At 33.2% G+C, this 27623-nt stretch overlaps 2 protein-coding genes across 2 annotated transcripts; one reads left to right on the top strand and one right to left on the bottom strand.

Annotated features, from left to right (window-relative positions):
• Positions 1-643: 643 nt before the first annotated feature.
• Positions 644-2387, bottom strand: LOC124943146. Its single transcript, XM_047483700.1, has 7 exons — positions 2205-2387; positions 1943-2092; positions 1768-1893; positions 1472-1669; positions 1161-1388; positions 846-1077; positions 644-678 (listed from the first exon to the last, which is right to left on the bottom strand). Exons 1-7 carry the CDS (start codon positions 2385-2387, stop codon positions 644-646), a joined length of 1152 nt encoding a protein of 383 aa, XP_047339656.1.
• An 18280-nt stretch (positions 2388-20667) lies between these two features.
• On the top strand, positions 20668-22937 carry LOC124943145 (probable LRR receptor-like serine/threonine-protein kinase At4g29180). Its single transcript, XM_047483699.1, has 4 exons — positions 20668-20874; positions 21872-22043; positions 22108-22176; positions 22276-22937. The coding sequence occupies exons 1-4, from the start codon at positions 20668-20670 to the stop codon at positions 22935-22937; spliced, it is 1110 nt and encodes a 369-aa protein (XP_047339655.1).
• Positions 22938-27623: the final 4686 nt, after the last annotated feature.

Genomic DNA, 27623 nt, shown 5'->3' with positions numbered 1-27623 from the left:
TGGATTAAATGAGCAATTGGAAGAAGATGCAAAATGTGTTGAACACCTGCAAGTTCATCTGTTGGAGGAGAGAAATAAAAGGTCTCATGTAGAAAGAGAGAACGTGATATTGCAGAGCCAGATCGACATGTTAATCATCTTGGTGCAGGATAATGACGACGAAGAACCCTAATTTTTGGATCTAATCGATCTCTTTTATGATCAACAAAGATCAGATGATATGTGTCTTTATACTCTCTTTTATAAATTGTTTCTTATTTGTTTGTAAATCAAATATGTTGGGAACTTTATATGTAATTACATTGGTTTGTAAATCAGACATTACTCAATAATTGTCACCCTATGTTGGGAACTTTATAAATATTTGAAATTTGATTTATACTGAATTTTCGAAGTTTTTGCGGATTGAACCATGAAAAAATCAAGTCGAGTTTGGTTTGAAATAGGTAAAATCGAGTCAGGTTAGAATTGTTGCTTATATCAGTTTTAGTGTTTGTGCCTTTTATGTTGAAATGAGATATTCTACTACATGTTTTAACTTCAAATAATAACAATTTAACTATCTTGGAACTCTGTTACAATTTATTTGTAAATTTTTATATTGTAAAGCATTACGTTACCTCAAATCACAACTTATTTGTAACTATCCAGATTTGTTTAACCCTCTATAACTTGAAACTAAACCATTGAATCATTTCGTTCAAAATTCAAAGATTTACCTCAATCACACTTCTCTTATCAAATAACAAATAAAAAAAAGATAAATAAATTAAATGTTTGAACCAACTTAAATGAAGAATAATCTATAACAAAGATGTTGTATATATACACAGTACAGAGTTTACAGCAAAACTCAAATTGGCACAAAAGAAGACATCCTTCCAACACAACTTCGCAGAAGCACTTCAGATTTTTCTCAACCTCTTTTTCTAACAAACTAGCTTTGCGGTTTCTTTTGTGTTTTTTTCCAGAATGCGAGCTTTGAGTTGAGTCTACTTCCAAGACCACATCTGGTAGGATAATATTCACTAAGACAGGCCATATACTATGAACACGAGGCTGACAGAAAGTAGACTCCTGCAAGTTAGACCATACAAAGAAGATTAAGACTAGTTTTGCATAAAAGGAAGAATCAAGAGAAATCCAATTACGAGCATCACCTTCAAGCAGTTAGAAATAGAGGACAAGTGTTCAACTGTAAAAAAGCTTCCAACTGTATATGGATGAGGAAGAAGTTTCCCAAAGACATTGCTTTCAACAGATATTTTCTCTCTCATTTTAAGAGCTAGAAGCAATGCATCGGGATTTCCAGCTTCAATTGCACCATTAAACCAATCACCAAGACATGGTGCTTCAAGAATCTCATTCAAGACAGACTCTGCAGGTACCTGTAAACACCACCCAATTAACATATCATATAAATGAGTGAACACCTCAGATAAATAAGTGTCCTCATGTCGAAGAAATTTACCTTGTTAATTAGTTCCAGAATTATTGAGACAGCAGGCTCTTGAAGGTACCTCTTCTTGGATGCAAGGCCAACTAGAGAACCAATGAATCCAACAATTTGCGTTGAGTTCTGGTCAGTTCTCCAATCTTCAGATAACCTTTTGGATCGTGCAATAGCACCATAAGAAAATAATCGACCCAAAAGATTATTTCGCATGTCCTATATTGGCCACCATCATCTAGTTAAATATTCAATGAAAATGAACATTATTCCATTTGGCAAAAAAATATAAAAAAATTGAGGCTTTCATTTGTAACCTGTCCTTTCATTGAAGAAGTGGTCGGTAGGGTATCTACTATGAGATTCAACAATGCATCAATTTTGATGCTTGGGATAGAACTAACTAGGACAGATAAACCCAATGCAAAACCTTGCCTAGCACACTGTAAACGGGACAGATTAGTTAAAGAAACATCATTAACATGAAAGCACCAATAATACAGAATTTGAAGTCAGCAAATGTAATGTAATATACCTCCCTTGATGAAGAAACGCCACGAATAAGCCTCCAATTGATTCTTCGTCAACTTTCATTTGTAATCTTGTGTGACGCATCCTGCGTGACGCAACCAACCAATCAACCTGCATTCAACGAATCAGGGCGAATCAATGACGTTCTATAAAGGAAATCCACACAAACAATCATATGTATAGGAAATCAACACAAACAATCATATGTAAACGAAATAAACACAAAATATAAACGAATATAGTGGAAATTTTTGTTTCGGCCGTCGTTGTTCGTCGTTGGAGCCGCAGTTCGCGTTTGGAAGTTCTTCGCAGCTATAGACCATTGAATATGGTGGAATGGTCGACAGTGACTCTTCGATTGGTTCTTCGGCGATGAAAGAGAAGAGAAAGTCTTCTCCGCCGCCATTAGGGTTCACGGCGGAGAAGACGGGGAAGAAATGGATGAGAGAGAAAATGAATCGAAAATTAAAAAAAAATATGACTTTATAGGGTTTAGGGTGCGTCACGCAGCTGGAGGGTGCATCACGCAGGGGTATAATGGTCATTAAAAAGTTTGGGGGTCACCAGCGCTATTAAAATTATGTGCCCGCACCATCCGTAATTAGGCCCCTCTTTAGGGTCATTTCCTCAAATTTCCCGCCTTAATGGGATATGTAAAGAAATAATATAAAATAAATAAATTTTAAGTAAAAATTTCAAAAACAACCCAAATTAAAGTATCTATGTCAAACATCCTGTTAGACAATAGAATTTTGAAAAGTTAGTTATTCAAATTAGTTTGGTAAAAAAAAGTTAAATTAATATAAATATATAATTTAAATGAAATAATTTATATTAGAATAAATTTTAAAATATAATAAAATAAATATTAAAAAATTATACATATATAAATATTAATTTTTATTAATTAAGAAATAAGAAATTTAAATACTACTATTAAAATTTAAATATTATATTAAATAATATAGTATATTATAATTTTATTTATATTGTAAATTTATTTTATTTAATATAACTAATATAATTTTTTATATAAAATAATTTATTCATTTAAATTTTATTAAAATAAAATTTTTAAATGTAATAAAATAAATATTATATATTAATTTTTATATATAAAATAAAATATTTAAGTTGATGATAATTTTGATATTTTAATTTATAAAATAATTGATTAGACATTTAAAGTTGAAGGAATTGTTGAGTTTTGAAATAAAATTTTAATTTTATTCCAAACTAAAGATCAAACAAACTCTAAAAGAAGTGAATAGTTTTAATGTTTTACTAGGATATTGGTGTTTAGAGGGTTCTAGTTGGATTTTAAAAATAAAATTACATGAAAGAGTAGTTTATTTGATAATTTATTTATTTTTATTTAAATTTGAAATTTTATGAAAATAAAGTAAAAATATATTAGTATTTTAATAAATGAATTTATTGATTTTATGATTTGGAAAGAAATATTATAGATAAATAAATTTTAAGTAAAAATCTCATAAACAACCCAAATTAAAGTATCTATTGTCAAACATCCTATTAGACAAATAATCTTCATGTTTAGATTTTTGAAAAGTTAGTTAAATTAGTTTGGTAAAAAAAAGTTAAATTAATATAAATATATAATTAAAATGATTAATAATTTAAAGAATGTGAATGCAAAGTATTACAATGAGTTATTTGAAAATAACTCATTAGCTCTTGTCATGTATACAATGTTTTGATTATAAAGTATTTTAGTGTTTTATTGATAAATTGAATTGATATAATATAGGAAGGATTTTATGATGTTATAATTTGAGATTATTTAAAAATAACCCCATCAAACAAAACTTAACTCACTTTTGTTTGTTTTGTTGATCACAATTTTTCTTCATTTTATCTTTTGAAGGTTTGTCTTGTTCAAAATATAAATACGTGTTTAATTGTGTAATAAGTTATGTGTAGATTATTTTAAAAAATGATTGATAATAATTTTGAATAAATGAATATTTTTTTAAGATTTAAAAAATATTAATATATAATAATAAAATATAATATAATAATATTTTAGTGTGTTTTGATTTTTTTGTTATTAAAAAAACCAACCCTAAGCTAAGGGTGAGTTAACTAATAAGATATAGACATAGCTGACCCCGAGGTTTGGGTTGCCCCAAGTAGAAAAAAAGTCGATATATTTTTTTGTTAACTTAGGTCAAGTTTAAAAAATTGTTCTTGGTGAGGTTTGAATCTATAACCATATAAAATTGAAGTATGTATGTTGAACCAGTAAACAACACCATTTTACATTTAAAATTACAATAGATTTTATTAGTAAATACCTTAATATTTTTAACAAGTGCGCTGCCCTAGGGAATGAGCTGCCCTAGCCCGAGCCAACCCTGTATATAGAGGATAATATGAATTGAACAAGTACTTATTTTCTTTTTTCTTCTTTAGTTGACCTACATAATTTTGATATCTTCTTTGAGAAAGTCTTATGGTCTTTTTTATTTATTTTTAGGTCAACTATTATTGATTATATAAAATGTCACTTTCTCTTATCTTATTTCACAAGATATCTCTTTGAATGGAGCAAATAGGTAACGTCATTGATTTGAGTAAAATGTTTGATGTCAATAAATTTTGTTTGGTTAATATATCAAGTGGTTATAATGTATTAATAAGTCACTTTGTCTATTTATAATCTACCATCTTTAATCAACTAATATTTTATTTTTGTTTATTTAAGAAATTAAAATCACTCTCAAATCTTCAAATTAAAACCTTTTAAATTGAATCAAAATACATAATAATATAATTCATTAATTTTACCAACTTTGAGCTCGTTTGAGGAAGTAATTTTTAAATTTTGTGTAAGTTTTTCTCCAAAAATCTTGTTTGATTAAAAATATAAAAAAAAATAGTTTTTATTTAAAAAAGAACCCATAAGCATCAAATATTTCCGATGAGATATAGAGCAACTCTTAGATAGTAAGCACTAACTCCCGGTACCATTTTTAATATAAGATAAGATCGAAAAGAAAGAAAGACACATAGTGGTCATTTGTTGTTCTTTAATTTTACTAAATTATTTTTATCTATATAATTTATTTATTTAAAAAAAAGGTAAGAAAATAATTATGATGTTTTAATAGATAAATAAATTAATTAGATAGGTAATATAATTGTTGAGTTTTAGAATAAAAATTTAGTTTTATCTCAATAATCAAATATTAATAAGTCCTTAGATTAATAAGTATATTTCATTAATGACTAGTCTAATATAATTCCTTTAATTAACTTTGGCTACTTTGTCTTCCTCTAAACTTGTTGATATTTGTTAGAAAATTATTATAATGCTCTAATATTTTAAATGATAAAGAACTCTCTTGATGATTTTTTAATATAAAAAAATAGTAAAAGTATTATAAATAATTTAACAAATTAAAAAGTTAAATAATTTTTTTTTATTGTCCAATAATTTTTTTTTTAAAAATTAAATAAAAATCATAAATAACTAGAAAACAAACAAACCTTAACAGGTTGTTTGATTTTAGTTTTTTTTAGGATTACAGTTATAACAGTGACTGATTAATTTTTAAAAGTATATTAGAAAAACTAAATTATGACATTTTCGTTTATTAATTTAATTTTAATACATATAAATCTTTCTCATTTATTTGTACATATCAAAAGTACTATTAAAATTAATTTTTAAATATGTATTATAAAAAGTGGAGTTTCTATATCTCACGCACAAAAACACCTTATTATTAGATGAAATTTGTTAAGTTATTTAAATAAATTTTAATAGTTTGGGATTATTAAAAATTGAATCATTAGGTGAAAAGATTTATAATGTATTAATATTTTATTTTTTATTTTTTATTAAAGAAATAAGTAGTATTTTAATTAATAAAAAATTATAATTTGATTAAGAATAAAATAAATGAAAAGAATTATTAATTTGAATTATTTAATTAACCAAATTGAAAGAATTTGTTATCTCAAACCTACTAATGTTCTGAGTTCAAACTGGTTTTAGATAATCTCGGGATATAAACCGTTTATACCGTATTCATTAAAATAAATAAATTTTTAATATAATATATTATAATATATTAAAAATTTATATTATTATAAAAAAATAAATTTATAACTCTTATAAAATATAATGAATAAATAAATATATAAATGATTTTATATATTTAATTATGTTTATAGTATTCGGGGCATAATGATAGTGAGATCGGAGTAGGGCAGGGGACACAAATACTATCCTCGGTCAACTACTAGTCAATCCGCAGAAAAACCGTCCTAAACGGGACAATTAAATGCGGTTATCACGGGGCAGTTTCAAATTGGCATTATTATATCATTATCGTTAAGAATGAGAGGTACATAGACTTTAAAAAAAGATCATCAGGACAATTTCAATTGGTATGTATGAGCAACAAACAACCACCATAATTTGAGAGTATTATTCGGATTATAAAAATTCGGATTGAAAAATTAAATCAGACTTGAAAATAGATCACGAGGACAATTTCAATTGGTATGTACGAGGACAATAAAAATTCGGATTGAAAATAAATCAGACTTGAGAGTATTATTCGAATTTTAAAAATTCGAATTAAAAATTAAATCTAACTAAATAAGATATTAGACTGAAAAAAAAAAAAACCAACTCAAATTTAATAATAAAAAAAAGAATGTTGATTAAGAAACATTAGTTTTTTTTTTTTAAGTATATTAAAATAAAGTCAATTAGTTGAACCAGGCTGCAATAATTTTGCAATACTTATTTGAAAAAAAATTTAAGATGTTTTGGTATGCAAATTTTGGAAGTGAAACATAGAAATGATAACCCGAGTCATAATCCTCTTGATCTTGATTTTGTTTGCTTTTGCAGCTGCTGTTACTGGACAGACCCAAATAGGTAAGTCTTTTTGAATAATAATACTTGTGTTTTCAAATAACCATTAAAGTTGTTTTGTTGCAGGATTCATTAGCATTGATTGTGGGTCACCTCGCCATTTTTTCATCGACCCAATTACAAAAATTGCATATGTGTCAGATAATACCTTCATAGACACTGGCGAAAGCAAAAAAATAGCTACTGAATATGAAGATCCTAATCTCCCGTCTCCTTTGTATGACTTGAAATCCTTTGTATGACTTGAAAAGCTTTCCTAATGGAAAGAAAAATTGTTACACTTTAAAGCCTAGTGTACAAAAGAGCAGTTTAAATCTCATAAGAGCTTCATTCTTTTATGGAAACTATGATCATGAAAACAAACTCCCAGAATTTGATCTATATCTCGATGTGAGTTACTGGTTCACTGTTAAATTCAGAAATGCATCTGAAATAGTCATAACAGAGGTCATAAGTAATGTTTCTCAATCAAATACAATTCATGTTTGTCTTATATATTAAACCAAATAATTAATTCCTCATTTATTATTTAAAAACTTTTCGTATTTCTAGCTTTTCATATTCTTAGCTTTTCATAGTCTTAGACTTTTCATTTTCCCATTTCATGTATATATATATGTCTATTGTTTATCAATAATATACACAATATCAATTCTAATCTTCTCTCTATCTTATCTTCTTACTATCTTTCTTCTTGGTATCAGAGCTTCTGATTAATTTCTTTTTCGATCCTAAGTAATGGCTGAGAGTAAAAATATTCCTTTGTTAGCTTCTTCTTTCCTCCAGCCTATTTCTGTGAAACTGAATCAACAAAATTTCGTACTCTGGCGATCTCAAGTTATTCCCGTTTTAAAGGGGAATCGTCTTTTTTCTTATGTCAACGGAACTCTTCTTGCCCCGAGCCCAACTCTTGCTCCGGCAGAAGAAACTTCAGAAGCAGTCATGATCGTCAATCCTGCTTTCGAATCATGGGAAGAACAAGATCAACGTATCATAAGTTGGCTTCTCTCCACCCTCACCGAACCTATATTGGCTCAAGTTGTTGGTGATGCTTGTGAAACGTCATTTCGACTATGGACGGCCTTGGAGAAAATGTTTGCAACTCAATCTAAGGCACGGTTAGTTCAGTTACGACTTCTTATTCAAACTCAAAAGAAAGGAACAAAAAGTATGACTGATTATCTGCAATCTGTAAAATCTATTGCCGATTCACTTGCCTCTATCGGCGAAAAAGTCTCTGATTTGGATCTCCTTACCTACGTTCTTAGTGGCCTCGGCCCTGAATATGATTCCCTTGTTGTTGCTGTAACAACACGAGTTGAACCAGTGAGCATTGAAGATCTCACGGGGCTTCTTCTAAATCAAGAACAACGTCTCGAACTCTCTCATTCTAACGTCTCAAATAGATCAGCGAATGTTGTTATTAAAGAAAACAGTCGCGGATGGAACTCGAAAGGGCAATCACGAGGCTTTTCATCTTCTTTCAGAAACCATCAATATTCCTCTTCTAATGGACATGGTGGATCTAACGAACAAAGCATTCTTGGGTCTGGCGTTGATAGGTCAAGCATGATTGGGCTGAAAAATAATAGGTCCAACAATGGTTATAATGGGCCTAGCAAACAGTCCTATAATGGACACAATAATTTTCTGGGAATCGTCAAAATTTTGAAAATCGTAACGCAGGAAATAATAGACCAAAATGCAATACATGTGATAAAACTGGTCACACTTCCAACAATTGTCGTGCTCATATACAATGTCAATTATGTAACATTTTTGGGCATTCAGTCACCAATTGTCGTCGTCGATTTGATCAGAATTTTATGCCTAGTAATCCTCATACAGCAATGATGGCATCAACAACGGTTATCTCCGACCCCGCTTGGTACGCCGATTCGGGTGCATCAGATCATATTACTTCTGATCTGGAAAACCTTCATACTCATTCTCCTTATCAAGGTAATGAAAAAATAATTGTTGGTAATGGTGAGTCTTTGTCAATTTCTAATATTGGCAACTCCAAGATTAATTCTGTGCCAAAACCACTACATTTACGAAATATTTTGCATGTACCTCACATATCGAAAAATCTTTTGAGCATTGCTCGTTTTACTGCCGATAATAACGTCTTCTTTGAATTTCATCCATCATATTGTTCGGTAAAGGACCGCAATACAAAGATAGAGGTACTTCGGGGCAAACTTAAAGACGGGCTATATTATCTTTCTCCGGCACCTACAAATAAACAAGCTCTTATTGGCACCCGATCATCAGCAACAACATGGCATCATCGTTTGGGGCATCCATCAGCTTCAACCACATCATTTCTTATTTCACGTTTCATGTTACCAATAATTGGAAATAAAAATGTTCCATTTTGTGAAGCTTGTCAGTTAGGGAAAGCACATAAATTGCCTTTCAATGTCTCATCGTCACGAACTAATGCTCCACTTGATTTAATTTATTCTGATGTATGGGGTCCATCTCCGGTTTTTTCAAACTCAGGTTGCCGCTACTTTGTTCATTTTGTTGATGACTTTAGCCGCTTCACATGGGTTTATCCCATCCAAAAGAAATCCGATGTTTTAATTACATTTACGAAATTCAAAGCTTTGGTAGAAAATCAGTTCAACAAGAAGATCAAAATACTTCAAACTGACGGGGGTGGTGAATACCGTAATTTTGGATCCTTAACTGAACTCAATGGAATTCAACATCGTCTTTCTTGTCCATACACAAGCGAACAGAATGGTGTTGCTGAACGGAAAATCCGTCATCTAACTGAGATATATCAAGTATTAATAGCTCAATCATCCATGCCATATGAATATTGGGATGATGCTTGTCTCACTGCTGCTTTTCTCATCAACCGACTTCCTACACCCGTCTTGAGGAATAAGTCTCCATATGAATGTTTGTATAAACGAACACATGATTATGCATTTATGAAGGTTTTCGGATGTGCATGTTATCCTCTAATGAGACCATACAATCAACACAAAATGGACTTTAAATCCATTCGGTGCACGTTTATTGGCTACAGTCCCGATCATAAAGGATATCGATGTCTACATATTCCTACTGGCCGTATCTACATTTCACGGCATGTTACTTTTGATGAGCAAACATTCCCTTTTTCAACTCTATCAAACCAAACCAATCCTCCATCTGAACCACCATCACCAATATCATTCATAAATATACCTATCCCCACATCTCAAACAACCATCCCATCATCTCCATTACCTACTTCTACTTCTCCCCAAATCACCCTATCTAATTCACCAATTAATGAAACACCATCATCATCTCATTCCTCTTCATATGAACCCTCAACCTCATCTAATTCCTCATCATATGAACCCCCACCATCACCAACCACCAATAATCTACCTTCACTAGACAACTCACCTAACTCACCCATTCATACACGTGGGCTCTCCACCGCCATTCATGCTCCGGAATGCTCTTCTCATCATATGATCACACGTGCTAAAACTCGTGCTCTTCATAATGCAAATCTTGCCACAATCTCCATCTCTCCACCAACATGTTTTTCCGCTGCCAACAAAGATCCCCAATGGCGTTCTGCTATGGCAAATGAGTTTAATGCCCTCATTCAAAACAAGACGTGGACTCTTGTTCCTCAATCCTCTCAGAATATTGTGGGGTGCAAATGGATTTTTAAAGTCAAACAAAAAGCTGATGGTTCCATTGAACGACACAAAGCTCGGTTAGTTGCAAAAGGTTTTCATCAACAAGAAGGCATTGATTATCTAGAGACTTTTAGCCCGGTTGTAAAACATACTACTATCCGGACTATCTTATCTCTTGTTGTCACTCAACAATGGCCAATTCATCAACTTGATGTCAGCAATGCCTTTTTACACGGAACTCTCAAGGAAGAAGTGTTTATGTCTCAACCGCCTGGTTTTATTCATCCTGATTATCCTAACCATGTGTGCAAACTTCACAAAGCCCTCTATGGTCTCAAACAAGCCCCTCGTGAATGGCATACTACTCTGAAAACTGCTCTTCTTTCCCTTGGTTTTCATGAATCCAAAAACGATACATCTTTATTCATTCATCACTCTCCCAATACTACATCATTTTTTCTTGTTTACGTGGATGATATCATCTTTACTAGCAACTCCTCTTCTCACATTTCCTCCATTATCTCTCAACTCAACAATCTTTTTCCCATCAAAGATTTGGGACCACTACACTACTTTCTTGGTTTTGAAGTTCATCGTTCTACCTCTGGTATTTTTCTATCTCAATCCAAATATATTAAAGACATTCTCCTTCGAGCCAATATGAGTGACTCAAAACCTCTTCATACCCCAATATCTTCTGGGTCATCCTTATCTCGACATGATGGTGACATTCTCCCTGATCCATTTCTCTATCGCAGTACTGTTGGAGCTTTACAATATTTAACTAATACTCGACCAGATATTTCATTTGCTGTTAATCGTGCTTGTCAATTTATGCAGTCACCTACTACCACTCATTGGACTGCTGTAAAAAGAATTCTTCGTTATCTTCGTAACACGTCTCATCATGGACTTCTTATTCGTCCATCATCATCAATTGAACTTTCTGCCTTTTCTGACTCTGATTGGGCTGGTTGTCCTGACGACCGGCGTTCTACAACAGGTTATTGCATATTTTTGGGTGATAATATTATCTCGTGGAATTCCAAGAAACAACAGGTTGTTGCTCGATCTAGCACAGAATCTGAATACCGAGCTCTAGCCCATGCCACTGCTGAACTCATTTGGCTTCAATCTCTACTACAAGAACTTCGTGTCTCTCTCATTCAACCTCCCACTCTCTGGTGTGATAATATTGGTGCTGCCTTTCTCACCGCCAATCCTGTCTTCCATGCTCGTACAAAACATATAGAGATTGATTTTCACTTTGTCCGTGAACGTGTTGCTCAAAAATCTCTCACCATCCGGTACATACCTACTGATAATCAAATTGCAGATATACTCACCAAAGGACTTGCGACAAACCGTTTTGCTCTATTACGTGACAAACTCACGGTGTGTGCCACTCCGTTTCGTTTGCGGGAGGATATTAAACCAAATAATTAATTCCTCATTTATTATTTAAAAACTTTTCGTATTTCTAGCTTTTCATATTCTTAGCTTTTCATAGTCTTAGACTTTTCATTTTCCCATTTCATGTATATATATATATGTCTATTGTTTATCAATAATATACACAATATCAATTCTAATCTTCTCTCTATCTTATCTTCTTACTATCTTTCTTCTTTATAAACAAGGGTTTAGGCACTCCTTTCATCTCTGCTTTAGAGCTAAGACCTTTAACCACTTCCATTTACAATCTAGAATTGGGTACAAAAGGGATGTTGGTGTTGTTCAACAGATTCGACATTGGATATACAAATGAAAGTGGATTTACTAATGCAATGGGTCGATATCAAAATGATGTATTTGATCGAATTTGGAAGCCTTATAGAAGTTCTCCTTCTTGGGAATCAATCACCACTCCTTTTACAGTCATTGAGGATGACTATAGTGCACCAAATGAAGTGATGAGATCTGCTGTGACACCTTCTAATGCAAATGACTCCTTGGAATTGTATTGGGCTGATCCGGATGTGGGTTCTCGGTTTTATATCTATATGTACTTTGCTGAACTGATGAATCAATCTAGAGAATTTAATGTGTCTTGGAATGGATTGCATCTGTTTGGACCCATTACTCCACATTTCCTTTCTGCAGAAACAGAACCGAGTTTAACAGGTTTGGTCGCGAAAGAACATCGAATTTCTATCTATAAAACTTTAAACTCCAAACTCCCACCCATTCTCAATGCAATTGAAGTCTTTATGCTGAAACCAATTCAAGGATTACCAACATATGATCAAGATGTTGTTGCCATGACAAGTATCATGACAACATATCAATTGACCAAGAATTGGATGGGTGATCCTTGTGGGCCGCGAGATTACATTTGGGAAGGGCTGGATTGCATCTATAATGATACAACTCAACCTAGGATCATATCACTGTTAAGTCAATTTTTTTTTATTGTTTTTCCATAGTTTCTTGTTTTTTTCATAATATTGTTTGATCAAATGCAGAAACCTGTCGTCTAACAAGTTGACAGGAATAATACCAAATTCCATAGCCAACCTAACCTCGATACAGATATTGTAATTTACACTCATGACTCAACTCTCAAATGGGACTATTAATCTTCTTTCTTTTAAGCTCATTTTTGCTTCTTTTTTTCAGGGACTTGTCTAATAATGGATTGTCAGGAAGTATACCTGAATTCCTTGGTGAATTACAATCACTGAAGTTTTTGTGAGTCATTTATAATACAACCAATATTTTCATTTTATGACCAAATATCTGAAAAGTGGATTATATACAATATAACAGAAATTTAAAATACAACAATCTTGCTGGACCTATTCCTACTGGTGTTTTAATGAAATACAGGAGTAGAGAGTTGGAACTCATGTAAGTTTCCTTGCTCTTCTGGAGGGCTATTATGAGATTAATTAATTAATTACCCTTTTTTTGGCATTGGTAGTGTGGATGATGAATATATTTGTCAGATAGAGGGAAGATCCTGCAAAAAGAAGAATATAAAGACTCTTATAGTGGCATCGGTAACATCTACAATCGCTTTGGCGATCATTTTGATCATCAGTTTGCGTGTTTATAGAAAATGGAGATCAGGTACGGTTAAACCAACATATTTCTTTATAGAAGTCGAAAAATTCACGTAAAATTTATTGTTTCGGAAGTATTTTATTGGTTATCCATCACATTTATTATTTTTGAACAAGTTAACCCTTAATATATAAATATGATATTTATACTATTTATAAATCATTAAGAACAACTACTAATACACATAGTCGATAGAGCATCTTTATTGGGCTACCTTCATCTATTATCTATATTTTGTATTCTCTCCATATTGGATTGCAACTTTCTTTGATCAATCAAATGATTTTTCGGTCTATCTCTGTGAAACTTGACCAACATAATTTCGTTCTTTGGATGTTTCAAGTGATACCGGTTTTAAAGGGGAATTTGATGAAATGACCTTAAAGATCAGTTTATTTGTCTTTTTGGCTAACGCATAAAATAAATGCGCTGGTGACACTTTTATTTTTTTGGATGAAAATGTCCCCGTTGCGAGACGCAACCTCCGGTATACCGTGTGAACAGTCCACAATCACGAGACGCAACCGACAATCGTGAGACGAAAAAAAATCGTCTCGCGATTGCCGGTTACGTCTCGCGACAGGAGAAAAATCATCCAAAAAAAGAAAAATGTGTAACCAACGTTTTTTATTTTAAGTGGGCGTCAAAAACTCAAATAAGTGAATCATTAGGGTCATTCAGTCAAATTTCCCGTTTTAAAAGAGAACGGTTGTTCAACTTCTTTTTCGAAAAAAATCATGTCCCGAATGCTACCGCTGAAAACGATATTATTGATGAAGAGGAAAAATCACTATCCTATCCAATCCCATTTCGAAATCTAGAAATAACAAGATTAAAGGATAATAAGTTGGCTCATATCAATTCTCACCGTTAAGTGTGTTTACAGACTATATGTTTAACCTACGAGGATTATTCACACTCCATAGGAGAGGAGCGGAACAAGCGTTCACTGAGCCCGTCTTTACTCAAATCATATGATATGTTTATGAAACATCCCACCATCTCTAGATTGCCTAGAAAAGACGTATGTCACTCGGTCTAAGGCTCGACTCGTTCAACTCTGATTGCTTTTCCAACTTCAGAAAAATGGAGACAAATAGATGACAAAATATCTCCAATCCATAAAATTCGTTGTCAATTCTTTTGCTTTTATTGGCGAGAAGGTTTTCGATTTAGATTTTTTACTCAAACTTTAGGACCTCTTGCCCCGAATACGACGTCCTTGTTGTCACAACTAGGGTCCAACCAGTGATCACTGAATATCTCACTAGTTTTCTCCTTAATCATGAGCAGCGGCTCAAACTCACCAATCATGTCTCACCATCGCCTGCTACGAATGTGGCTTTTAGAAATTCTAGAAAACAACATCAAGATGGTCAACCCTCCAGAGACGAACGGACAAAATCAAACGTTGGAGGACCTAACTTTTATGGATCTACTCTAAGTAGGCCTACCCCTATAGGTCAACATCATATGAGTCTAGATTTTATGGAGAACACAAACCTATGTCTGGCGATCTGTGCAATTATAGCCCCGAAAATAATTTTAGCATACGAAATAGGAAATTATGTTGAATAAACTTTAATTAATAAGGTATTTAGTTTTTTGATGTTTAATAATCCTAGAGTAATAACTAGGGGTGAGTGGGATAACCAAGAGATTTGGGTGGGAGCTATTTAATATGCAGAATAATTTTGTTTTGTAATTTGAAGAGTCAAGCATATGAAGAGTCTATGTTTTCCTATAAAGAGTTGTAAAAATCTATTTGAGATAATGAAAAAAAGATATATTTTGGCATCTTGTTATCAACAAATTGGTATCAGAGCTATTGTGTGTGAGGTGAGCGTGAGAAAACCTGTTAGTCTCAAAAGAGAACGCCGCGGTGTGCGCTGGCCGAGAGAGAAAAACAAAAGCGATCGAGAGCCTTGTGAGGTGTGTGTGTTGAGTTTAAACACTTGATAGGAATGGAAGGTCTAACCAATGGCATCCCGCTACCCAAGTTGACAAAAGGCGTCAACTACGATAACTGGAAGGTGCAGATGAAGGCCTTTTCGGTTCCCAAGATAACTGGGATGTGGTCGAGACTGGGTATGAGGAACCGGAGAACACGGATGGGTATTCAAATGCCCAGTTGAACGCGTTGAAGGTCGTTCGAGCTAAAGATAGGGCGGCTCTATATCTACTATACCGATCTGTCGACGAATCTGGTTTTGAGAAGATAGCTGACGCAAAATCTTCCAAAGTGGCATGGGATACACTCAAAATAGCAAACAAAGGAGACGAACGGGTGAAGCAAGTCCGGCTTCAAACCCTAAGGGGCGATCTGGAAAACATGAGGATGAAAGAGTCTGAAAGCGTATCTGAGTTCATTACTCGAGTGGAGACCGTGGTGAACAAACTAAATCGGAATGGTGAGAGTCTTTCATCAAACCGAGTTGTTGAAAAGATTCTGAGGTCATTGACAGATAGTTTCGAAAATATTGTGTGCGCAATAGAGGAATCTAAGGATCTATCAACGCTCACCATTGAAGAGCTTGCTGGGTCCTTGGAAGCGCATGAGCAGAGAAGGAAAAACAAGAAGGGGGAGTCTCTTGAACAGGCTCTCCAGGCGAAGGCGACAATAAAAGAGGAGAAGGTGTTTTATGCTCAGAGTACCAGAGGCAGAGGAAGAGGCAGAAGCCTAGGTGGTAGAGGAAGAGGTGGACGAGGAAGTGAGCAAGTCGGCCAACAGAACTGGCATGGCAGAGGTCAAGCTCGGGGTGGCCGGACAAACACAAATAATAATATTGAGTGTTATAACTGTGGAAAGAATGGACATGTTGCCAAGGATTGTTACTCGATAAAATGTTACAATTGCGGAAAACTGGGTCATATTTCCAAAGATTGTAGATCCGAGAAGAAAAAGGAGGAACCAACAAACTTTTTTGCTGAGAAAGAAGATGAAGGGTTGTTGCTGGTGACAAAAATTCCAGAAACTGAGATCAAACCAAGCTGTTCTGATAACTCATTTTGGTACTTGGATACTGGGGCAAGTAACCACATGTGCGGCGACGAGAGCTTATTCAAAATACTCTCAAAGGTGGAGTCCGGATCCATTTCTTTCGGCGATGCTTCAAAAGTAGCCGTCAAAGGTCGAGGAACGATCAGGTATCAGCAGAAAAATGGGGGAATCGGAGAAATCAGAGATGTTTACTACGTACCTGATCTCAAAAGCAACATACTGAGCATGGGACAGTTGATGGAGAAAGGATACTCGGCTATAATGAAGGACCGAGAAATGCAACTGAAGGATAAACTTGGGAGACTCATTGCCCAGGTAGAAATGAAGAAAAACCGTATGTACAAACTTGAGCTTAAAATAGTTCAAGATAAATGTATGCAACTTGATCTAGAGGATGAGGCCATGAAGTGGCATTATCGGTTCGGTCATCTTCACTTCGGAGGGTTGAACGAGCTGGTGAAAAAGGAGATGGTGCTTGGACTGCCTAACATTATATTCGAAAAGAGGTTCTGTGAAGAATGTGTGATCGGGAAACAAGCGAGGACTTCTTTCCCAAGCAGTTCTGAATACAGAGCAAAGGAGCAACTCGGACTGATTCACACAGATTTATGTGGGCCAATAACTCCAGAATCATTTAGTGGTAAAAGATACTTCTTTTCTTTAATTGATGATTTTTCGAGAAAGACGTGGGTTTATTTTCTGAAGGAGAAGTCAGAAGTGTTTGAAAACTTCAAGAAATTTAAAGTGATGGTGGAGAAAGAAACAAACAAAGTTATCAAAGCAGTCCGATCTGACAGAGGAGGTGAGTTCACTTCTAACGAGTTCAACAAATACTGCGAAGAACATGGAATCAAGCGTTTCTTGACTGCTCCATACTCTCCGCAGCAAAACGGTGTAGCAGAACGAAAGAATCGAACTATACTCGATATGGTTCGATCTATGTTGAAAGGAAAGAATATGCCGAAACAGTTTTGGGCAGAGGCAGTGCAGTGCGCAGTTTATGTGCAAAATAGATGTCCACATGCCAAGCTAGGAGAGAAGACACCTCAAGAGATTTGGAGTGGTATGAAGCCGAGTGTCTTTCATCTCAAGGTATTCGGTAGTGTGGCCTATGGGCAAGTACCAAGTCAGCACAGGACAAAGTTAGAAGATCGAAGCAAGAAGTACATATTTATCGGGTATGATGAAAAATCTAAGGCATATAAATTGTTTGATCCTATTAATAAGAAATTGGTGGTGAGTCGAGATGTTCACGTGGAGGAATCAATGACATGGAACTGGAGTAACACGATCGAGGAAGAAACTAGTTCAAAGGCTGTTATGCCTCCGATATCAACAACCACCGAGCTTTCAGAAGATGAATCTGAGCCTCTACAGCCCAGAATGAGAAGTCTACGGGAGATATATGACACTACAAATGAAGTCCACATTGTATGTCTTCTCGCCGACTCAGAAGATTTGAATTTTGAGAAAGCTGTACAAGACGAGAAATGGAGATCGGCTATGGATGAAGAAATTGGGGCAATTGAACGCAATAAAACCTGGGAGCTAACCGACCTTCCTGAAGGAACTCGACCCATTGGAGTAAAATGGGTGTACAAAAAAAAGATGAATGTCGAAGGAGAGGTTGAGCGTTATAAGGCTCGACTTGTGGTGAAGGGCTATAGACAAAAGGAGGGAATCGATTATGATGAAGTTTTTGCTCCTGTCACGAGAATGGAGTCAATCCGACTTCTGATCTCGTTAGCTGCTCAAAACCAATGGCCAATTCTACAGATGGATGTGAAATCAGCATTTCTAAATGGAGTGTTGAAGGAGGAGGTGTACGTCGAGCAACCACTTGGGTATATGAAGAGAGGTGATGAGAAGAAGGTGCTGAGATTGAGAAAAGCCCTCTATGGGCTGAAGCAGGCTCCTCGTGCTTGGAATGAGAGAATTGACGAGTATTTCAAGAAAAATGGGTACCAGCAATGTCCGTACGAGCATGCCTTGTACACAAAGAAATCAGAAAATGATATGATGGTAGTCGCTCTTTATGTCGACGACCTCATATTCACCGGAAGCAACACAAAACTGATTGAGGAGTTCAAGGAGGTAATGAAGAAGGAGTTCGAGATGACAGACTTAGGTTTGATGAAATATTTTCTTGGCCTAGAAGTGAAGCAGTCAGAGGAAGGGATTTTTATATCCCAAGAGAGGTATGCGCTTGAAATTTTAAAGAAGTTTAAAATGGAGGACTGCAACCCAGTTTCAACTCCAATGGAACCAGGCACTAAACTCTCAAAGTTTGATGGAGGAGAACGGGCTGATGCTGGGAGATATCGAAGCTTAATCGGAAGTCTAAGGTATCTTACAAGCACGAGACCCGACCTAATGTTGAGTGTTGGGATAACAAGCAGATTCATGGAGGATCCAAGCTATACACATTGGAAGGCCTTGAAGAGAATTCTGAGATATGTTCGAGGAACTCTTTCACTTGGTATCTTCTATTCAAAATCAGATAATTACCGATTAGTGGGTTACTCTGATAGTGATTGGTGTGGTGATGTTGATGACCGGAAAAGTACTTCGGGTTATGTATTCCTACTCGGAAATTCAGCTTTTACCTGGTTGTCAAAGAAGCAGCCTATTGTAACTTTGTCGACCTGCGAGGCAGAGTATGTGGCGGCCTCTTGGAGTGTGTGTCATGCAGTATGGCTTTCAAATTTACTAAAGCATTTGGGAGTGATCCGAGACGAAGGGACTGTGATTCGAGTTGATAACAAGTCAGCGATCGAGTTGGCAAAGAATCCAGTTAATCACGGAAGGAGCAAGCACATTGACGTCCGATTTCATTTCATTCGAGAACAAGTCAAAGAAGGAAAGGTTGAGTTGGAGCATGTTGAAAGTCGAGCTCAAGCCGCTGACATATTCACCAAGCCATTACCGACCACACTGCTGGAGAGTTGTAAAAGGCTGATTGGAATGAGAGATGGGAAGAATATTTAAGTTTAAGGGGGAAATTTGTTGAATAAACTTTAATTAATAAGGTATTTAGTTTTTTGATGTTTAATAATCCTAGAGTAATAACTAGGGGTGAGTGGGATAACCAAGAGATTTGGGTGGGAGCTATTTAATATGCAGAATAATTTTGTTTTGTAATTTGAAGAGTCAAGCATATGAAGAGTCTATGTTTTCCTATAAAGAGTTGTAAAAATCTATTTGAGATAATGAAAAAAAGATATATTTTGGCATCTTGTTATCAACAAATTAATGTCTAAAATGCTCAAAATGCAATCGTTTTTGGACACGTATCTGCAAATTGTCAATCAACAATGTCAACTTTTGTAATGAAATTGATCATCTTGGGGTTACAATCACTTATTAGCAATGTCACAGTTGAGTCTGAATTTTAGCACTTGAGTCTGAATTTTGACCTCTAGCTAATGTCACAGTTGAACTTAGTTGGTTACAATCACTTATTAGCAAACTTCGACTTTCAATATCTAAGGCTCAAACTCTATGGTGTGACAATATTGGGGTTGCATTCTTGTCTGTCAATCCGGTCTTCCACGCCCAAAGTAAACACATTGAAATTGACTTCCACTTTGTTCGTGAACGAATCGCTCGATACATCTCTACTCATGATCAGATTGTTGACATTCTTACGAGAGGACTTTCTTTTAACAAATTTTCTCAAATACGTGACAAATTTACGGTGTGTCACCCCGTTTCGTTTGTGAGAGCCGATTAGTCCGCGTAACATTTATTGTCTCAGTTACTCAAACATTTTATTGGTTATCTAATTATCACATTTATTATTTTTGAAAAACATCAACTATTATTATATAAATATTGGATCTATACTATTTGAAAATAATCAAGAACAACTACTAATATATATATTCAATAGAGCATCTTCATTTGGATCTCTTCCTCTTTGTCTCTATTTTGTATTCTCAGTTGGTATCTTATTCTCTTTTGGGTTGAATTTTAATTTTGCTTTTCAATTATTAGCTATGCTATGAATGAATGATCTTGCACAACAGGGAAAGAGAAAGGCGTGATGGAAGGTTCTATAATATCGAAAAAGAGGAAGTTCAGTTATGGTGAGATTGTACACATTACAAATGACTTTGAAACCGTGTTAGGGAGAGGGGGTTTTGGTTGTGTATACTTGGGCCGAATGGAGGAGGATGATGATGTTGCACAAGTCGCTGTTAAGATGTTGTCTGCATCGTCGTCTCAAGGATCTAGAGAATTTCGTGCCGAGGTAAAATTACATCCTTGACTTGTCATTTTTTGTTTCAACTATTACGAATTTAGCTATACAAGACTTATCACAAATAAACGAATAAAAAATGTTTCTTTCACTTGGCCTCCCCAACACATAAATTAGTGATTTCAACAAACTATAGGTTGTCGCGACCATCTATTTTATTTTAAACCCCGAATGGTTGAACATCATTTTGTTCAACCTCCCTGAACTATTAAGTTAAAATGGAAATCAAGAATATTGGGCATGCTCGAAGTCGCGAGAGGTTGAATGAAATAGAGTTCGGTCGAATACATGTAAAACATTGTGATCATGAGTTACCAACCTACCATAGAAATTTAGCCAAGTTTAGAATTTTCTTTTACATTTACATGAACAAGAACAAATATTTATTTTGGGATGTTTTATATTTACATTCATGCCTTTTGAGAAGAGTTGTTAAATTAAGTATGCCTTTTGAAAAGAGTTGTTAAATTAAGTATGCCTTGTGAGAAGAGTTGCTAAATTAAGTTTAAATATCTTAATGTATAGGATAAACTGAGGAAATGAAAGTTAGGTGTGTAATTGATAATTGAGAGTAGTTCTCGTTACTAAGAGAGACCGCATACCTCATATATCTACGGGTTCAGAAGGTAAGAAGTCGAAATTGCAAATGCAATGATATTCAGTCCACTGTTTTCGATTTAAATGTTCCGTTTGAGGCGATATTTCTCCAATTTGACCGATATGACCATGAATGGTATTTGTGTAAATGACACCATTATAACAAATATATTTATTTTTCATATTTATAAAAAAAAAATTATAATAATATGAATTTTAGTAGGAAGTTCACTCCATCATGGTCATCCCTATGGTTGAGTGGAAAGTCGTGAAATTAATAGATGATTTTATTTTTTTTAATTTATTTTTTTTTTTCAAAAAGATGAATGTTTAGTTCATTTTGTTCCATTATTAAAATTATGATAGTTTCAAAATTAATTGTATATTTAAGTATCTATATTTTTCACAGGCTGAAATCTTGTTGAGAGTTCACCACCGTAATTTGGCCTCCTTTGTCGGCTATTGCGACGAAAATAACAATATGGCTCTTATTTACGAATACATGGCCAATGGAAATCTCAAAGATTTTCTTTCAGGTATTTATTTTGTGAAAACATCCTACCATTACCAATAAGGCTACCATGTTTTTTTTCTAATGAATGTTATTAATGTTCTACTACTTAGCAGACAACAACAAGGCATCCAATAAATTGAATTGGGAAATGAGAATTCGCATTGCAATAGATGCTGCACAAGGTGATCAGTTTCTCATCTTTTAATTATACTCCACAAAAATGAAACACATTTATTAATATATATTGTTAATTCTCTTTGATAATAAATAAATATAAATAAAAACAGGATTAGAGTACTTGCATCACGGTTGTAAGCCGCCCATCATTCATAGAGATGTGAAATCAGCAAACATTCTCTTAAGCGATAACATGGATGCGAAAATAGCGGATTTCGGTCTCTCAAGGGTCATCACACCAAGAGAGGAATTAATAACTCATGTATCGACAGTTGTTATGGGCACACGAGGATATCTTGATCCCGAGTACTATATAATGCAGAACCTAACCGACAAGAGCGATGTCTACAGTTTTGGTATAGTTTTGTTAGAATTGATAACAGGAAAACACGCAATCATAACACAACAAAGCCCAGAAGAAAGCATACACATAGTAGAATGGGTTAGACCGATTCTCGAAAGAGCATATATAAATGGTTTGGTTGATCAACGGTTGGGAGTTAAGTATGATGTCAACTCAGTTTTGAAAGCTTTGGAATTAGCCATGATATGTACAAGATCATCTTCCATTCAGAGAGAATCAATGTCTTTTGTTTTAGCAGAGCTTAAGGAGTGTTTGTCAATGGAGATGATTCCACGAAATGGGTCGGATTCATCGAACCAATCCCATTCAACAAGGGTAAGAAATACATACTATGAATCCAGTAGTTCGGATCAAGTATTTTCTGGAAATGTTGATGCTATAAGTGGTATATCAGCCAGATAGATGGATCACTTATTTAATATGTGAAATATGTTATTTTCTTTTTAACATGACAAAAGTCTTCTTAAATTAGATAAATAAATTAAGAATTTTGTCTTTATAATTGGGTTTATAACACCGTGTAGAGATGATTGGGATTATTAATAAGTAAATAAATTTATGCAGTATTTTTTTTATTCTGTTAATATATTTTTTTTTAAAATTTAATTTGAGAGAGTTAACAAAATCTCTCAAACTTTATACATTTGATTGAAGGTGGCATAGGTTTACTATTTGTTATCTATTAGTGGGTTTAATGATAATTAGTTTGTTTATTCATTTTTTTTATTAATTTAAAAAAAAATAGTGCTAGTGTTAAAGACATGTTTAAAGGCTATTATTTATCTATTTTGTTTTTTCTAAGTTAAACGTCCTAAAGAGATTATACATAATTAGGAATCCTAGCATAATAACTCTGCGTTCCAAGATTAATCAAATTCATCTTTTATTGTCTTCTTCATTATCGTTGTAATCTCTATCGTTGCGCGTCCTTTTTTAGTCATTAATATTTATGGTCTCAACAAGAGGTGCTCCGGGGTTAGAACATACAACATATAAAAAGTTAAAATAAACGATATTCACATTTGTATCGTCGTTGTCTTCATCGCCTTCATCATCCTCTTCGTCGTCAACATTTATGGTCTGAACATGAGAGGCTTTAGTGGTTGGAGTAGCTTAGTGGTCATATTTCTCCTCTCATTCATCATCTTCGTTATCATCAAGTGAGAAAGAAAAGAATGATTACAAATTTTTGATAAGAAGACTTTCAATTCATTTTTTCTCAATTGTTCGCGACCTCTTCCTCTTCGACTTCTTTTATCATTACTTCGGTCAACCAACAAATCTTATTTAACCATCAATATCATTTATTTTCTAATGGATCATTTATATATTTTCTAATCTCGTGACCTCACTTCTCCACTCAACCATCTCCAACCTTATCAACATCTTTTACCCTTACTTTTGGAAATCAACCATCTAATTTTATCATCACCATTCTCTTTACCCTCATTTGTTCGGTCAACCAACAATCTCATTTATATATTTAGCTATTAATATTCTTTATTCTCTAGTTAATCTCTCGTTTCTAATATTATTAACTCACTTCAAATGTTTTTTACATCAACCATCTTATATCATATTATTATGACCTCTCTTTACCCTCACATTGACAACCCAACCATCAATCTAATCGACCTCTCATCTCATGACCTCACTTTCACATTTCGGTCAACCAATCATCTTATTCAGATATTTAATCACCCATGTTTTCTTTGTTCCCCAATTAAACTCTCATATTACTAATCTCATGACCTCACACGATCTCTCATCTCGTGATATCACTTTCACTCTGGTCAACCAACCCCAATCTTAAGACGTCTAATCTCGTGATCTCACTTTCACTAAGGTCAACCAACTACATTGACAAACCAGTCACCAATTCTAATCAAAGCTGTTAAAATCTCGAGTTAACTCTTAAAATTTTACGATTTTACAATTTCACATGAAGTTAACGAGTTTGATTTTAAGTAAACTATTAAGATTTTAAATTTGAGATAATAAGATTTTACGATTTTACAAGTTTATAAATAATTTCGATTTTACGATTCTATACGATTTTACGTTTAAAAAATAAATTAATATATAAAAATTAAAAAATAAAGTTATTATTTTTTAAATAAATTAATTAATATAATTAATTTTATAAGTATAATTTTTTTATAGTGTTATTTATTTATTATTAATTTTTAATTAATTTTATATTTAAATATATAAATTTTAAAAATTGATTAGGTATAAAATATTTAATTATATATATAAATAATAATAACATATAACTATTAATTTTTAAATTAAATTTTTACGATTTCAAGTAATTCTAGATTTTACGAGTTTATAATTGAGGAACAATTTTACGTAAACTCTCGATTTTAACTGCCTTGATCCTAATAGACCTCTCATAGAGTGACCTCGCTAAACTATTAGCTCCATTTCAACCCGCTAATTAACAAACAAACCGTTTACTCTAACAAAATGGGTCGTATGGGGTGGGGTAAGCAATTAGTTATTTGAAAAAACTGCATTTATATTTTTATTTATATATATATTTGTTAATTTATTTAAATAATTTTTAATAATTAGAAATAAATGATTATTTTTAATTAATAAATGATTAATTTTATTAAGAATGAAATAAATGAAAATAATTATTAATTTAAATTGTTTAAACAGCATATTGAACCAAGTTTAAAGAGTTGTATAGATACCTAATTTACCCCTTAAATTTTATAATTAAAATTTTGAACTAATTTAAATAAAACACAAAATTGGTACAAATAGGTCAAACAAATTAGCGATTTCAACATACATATAGACTTTCACGATCGACGATTTCATTTTCAACCCCGAAATGTCGAACCTCATCCTGTTCAACCTCCCCGAACTATTGGATCTACTCGAAGTCACGAGAGATTGAACGAAATAGAGTTCGGTTGTTCGGGATTATCGTTGGTTATGAATGAATGTAAGAAGTCGAAATTGTGAATGCATGAGTGTTCATTCTCATGGTGTTCAATCTAAATTGTCCTCATTAGAAATGATTTTTTTCTTGTTTGACTAGTAATTCATAATTATTGATATTTGTGTAAAAAACACAACTATATATATAATATTTTAAATATATTTATTTATTCTTCATATTTTATAAATATTATAAATATTTTTACAATAATATTAATTTTCAATAAATTACACTATATTATATAAAACAATATTTTATAAAATTTTATCATATATTTTTTTTATAAAATATGATATAAACAGTATCCGATGGAAATTTTCTGAAACCGAATGTAGTAGGGATGTAGTAAAATGAATTCTCGAACTAAAACGGGACGAAAATTGGAGTTCACATATAGTCATCCCTATTGCTCCGTTGGAAATCTAGAAATGAATAAATAATTTTATTTTTTTAATTTAAATTTGTTTTTAAAGATTTGAAAGATTTAATTTGTTTTGTCCCATTACTAAAACTATGATAGTTTTAACACCAACAACAATTCAAAACAACCATAATGCATATCAAAATTAAGTATTTATATCTTTCATAGGCTGAGATCTTGTTGAGAGTTCACCACCGTAATTTGGCCTCCTTTGTGTCTGTTGCGGCGAAAATAACAATATGTCTCTTATTTACGAATACATGGCTAATGGAAATCTCAAAGATTTTCTTTCAGGTATTTATTTAGTGAAAATATCCCACCATTACCAATATGGATACCCATGTTTTTTATCTAATGATTGTTATTAATGTTGTACTACTTATTAAGGCCTCCAGTAAATTGAATTGGGAAATGAGAATTCGCATTGCAATAGACCTGCACAAGGTGAGAAGTTGCTCATATTTTTAATTAAATAAACACATTTAGGAACACATTTAGGCTTGTTCGGTTCAGGTTATTTAAATAACCTGGAAAGAGAGAAAAATGATTATTGCTAATGATTGGTGATAATTTTGAGAAAATGATGATGATTTTTGGTAAAAAGACTTAAAAGGTATTGATATATATAAATAAAATAAATAATTATAATTTAAAATAGAGGGTATTTTGGTTAATGACTTGATTGATTTGAAGGATGAGAGGGGGAGTGAAATGACAATTGATTTGGTTGGGTTATTTTAAAACCCAAATACGAACAAGGCCTTATTATATAATATATATTGTTCTCTTTCCATATAAAAGAAAGGACTGGAGTACTTGCATCACGGCTGTAAGTTGTCAATCATTCGGTTGGGTTGGGTTGGGTTTGGTTCACTTAGTTGGAGAGACCCAACTTGGTATGGGTTTTTGTTTATATTCACATTATATAATGTGAAAGGACATTATTTTTTTTATTTTAAGTTATCTGGGTTTTATGAACAACAAGAGAGAGCATAACAAAACAGATTCAAGGGTTTGAAAATTTTTCGTTTGTCGGAGTTTGCACCGTTTAATCGTCTTCAAATTTTGACAGTTTATTGGTTATTTTGAGGGCTATGTTTTGAATGGTAAAAATCTATTTTATAAGGATTCTAAGTCAGTCCGACGAACAACCATAATTGTAGAATTTGTATGGTTGGTTGATCTTTCTCTTTCTTATTCTTTCTTGTTATTTGTCAAGATTGTTATGTGATATTGATGCAATTGATTAGACTCTAGTATGGTTATATCTAGAGTGAACCATTTATTGTAACATTGCTGATGATAATGGATTGTTAAGTGGCATATATAAGTCTTATGGATTTTACTCTCGATTTATAAAGGTTTTCCACGCTAAAACTTGTTGTGCATTGTCGCTTCAATTTTATTATGTTTTGCTTATCTCTTACACTCAATTAATTGAAAAAGTGTTATGTTTTGAAAAATAAAGTTCCCATCAAAGCGTTATTAGAGCCTGATTTTATTTGAGTATAAAGATGGAGACTAACACATCTAGAATGGTGAGCTGGAATGACTAATTATAATATCTAGAAAGCTAAAATGGAAAATTTGATGTATGTGAAAAGTTTTCATTTGATAGTGTTCTCTTCGTTTAAGTCTGTAGAAAAAAATGTGGATGATTGGAAATTTTTGCATAGACAAGTATGTGGTTATATTCGTCAATGAGTTA

Source organism: Impatiens glandulifera, chromosome 6 (genome assembly GCF_907164915.1).
Source record: "Impatiens glandulifera chromosome 6, dImpGla2.1, whole genome shotgun sequence".
NCBI lineage: Eukaryota > Viridiplantae > Streptophyta > Magnoliopsida > Ericales > Balsaminaceae > Impatiens > Impatiens glandulifera.
Note: the sequence above shows the minus strand (reverse complement) of the source record. Positions and strands in the feature narration are given on the sequence as shown.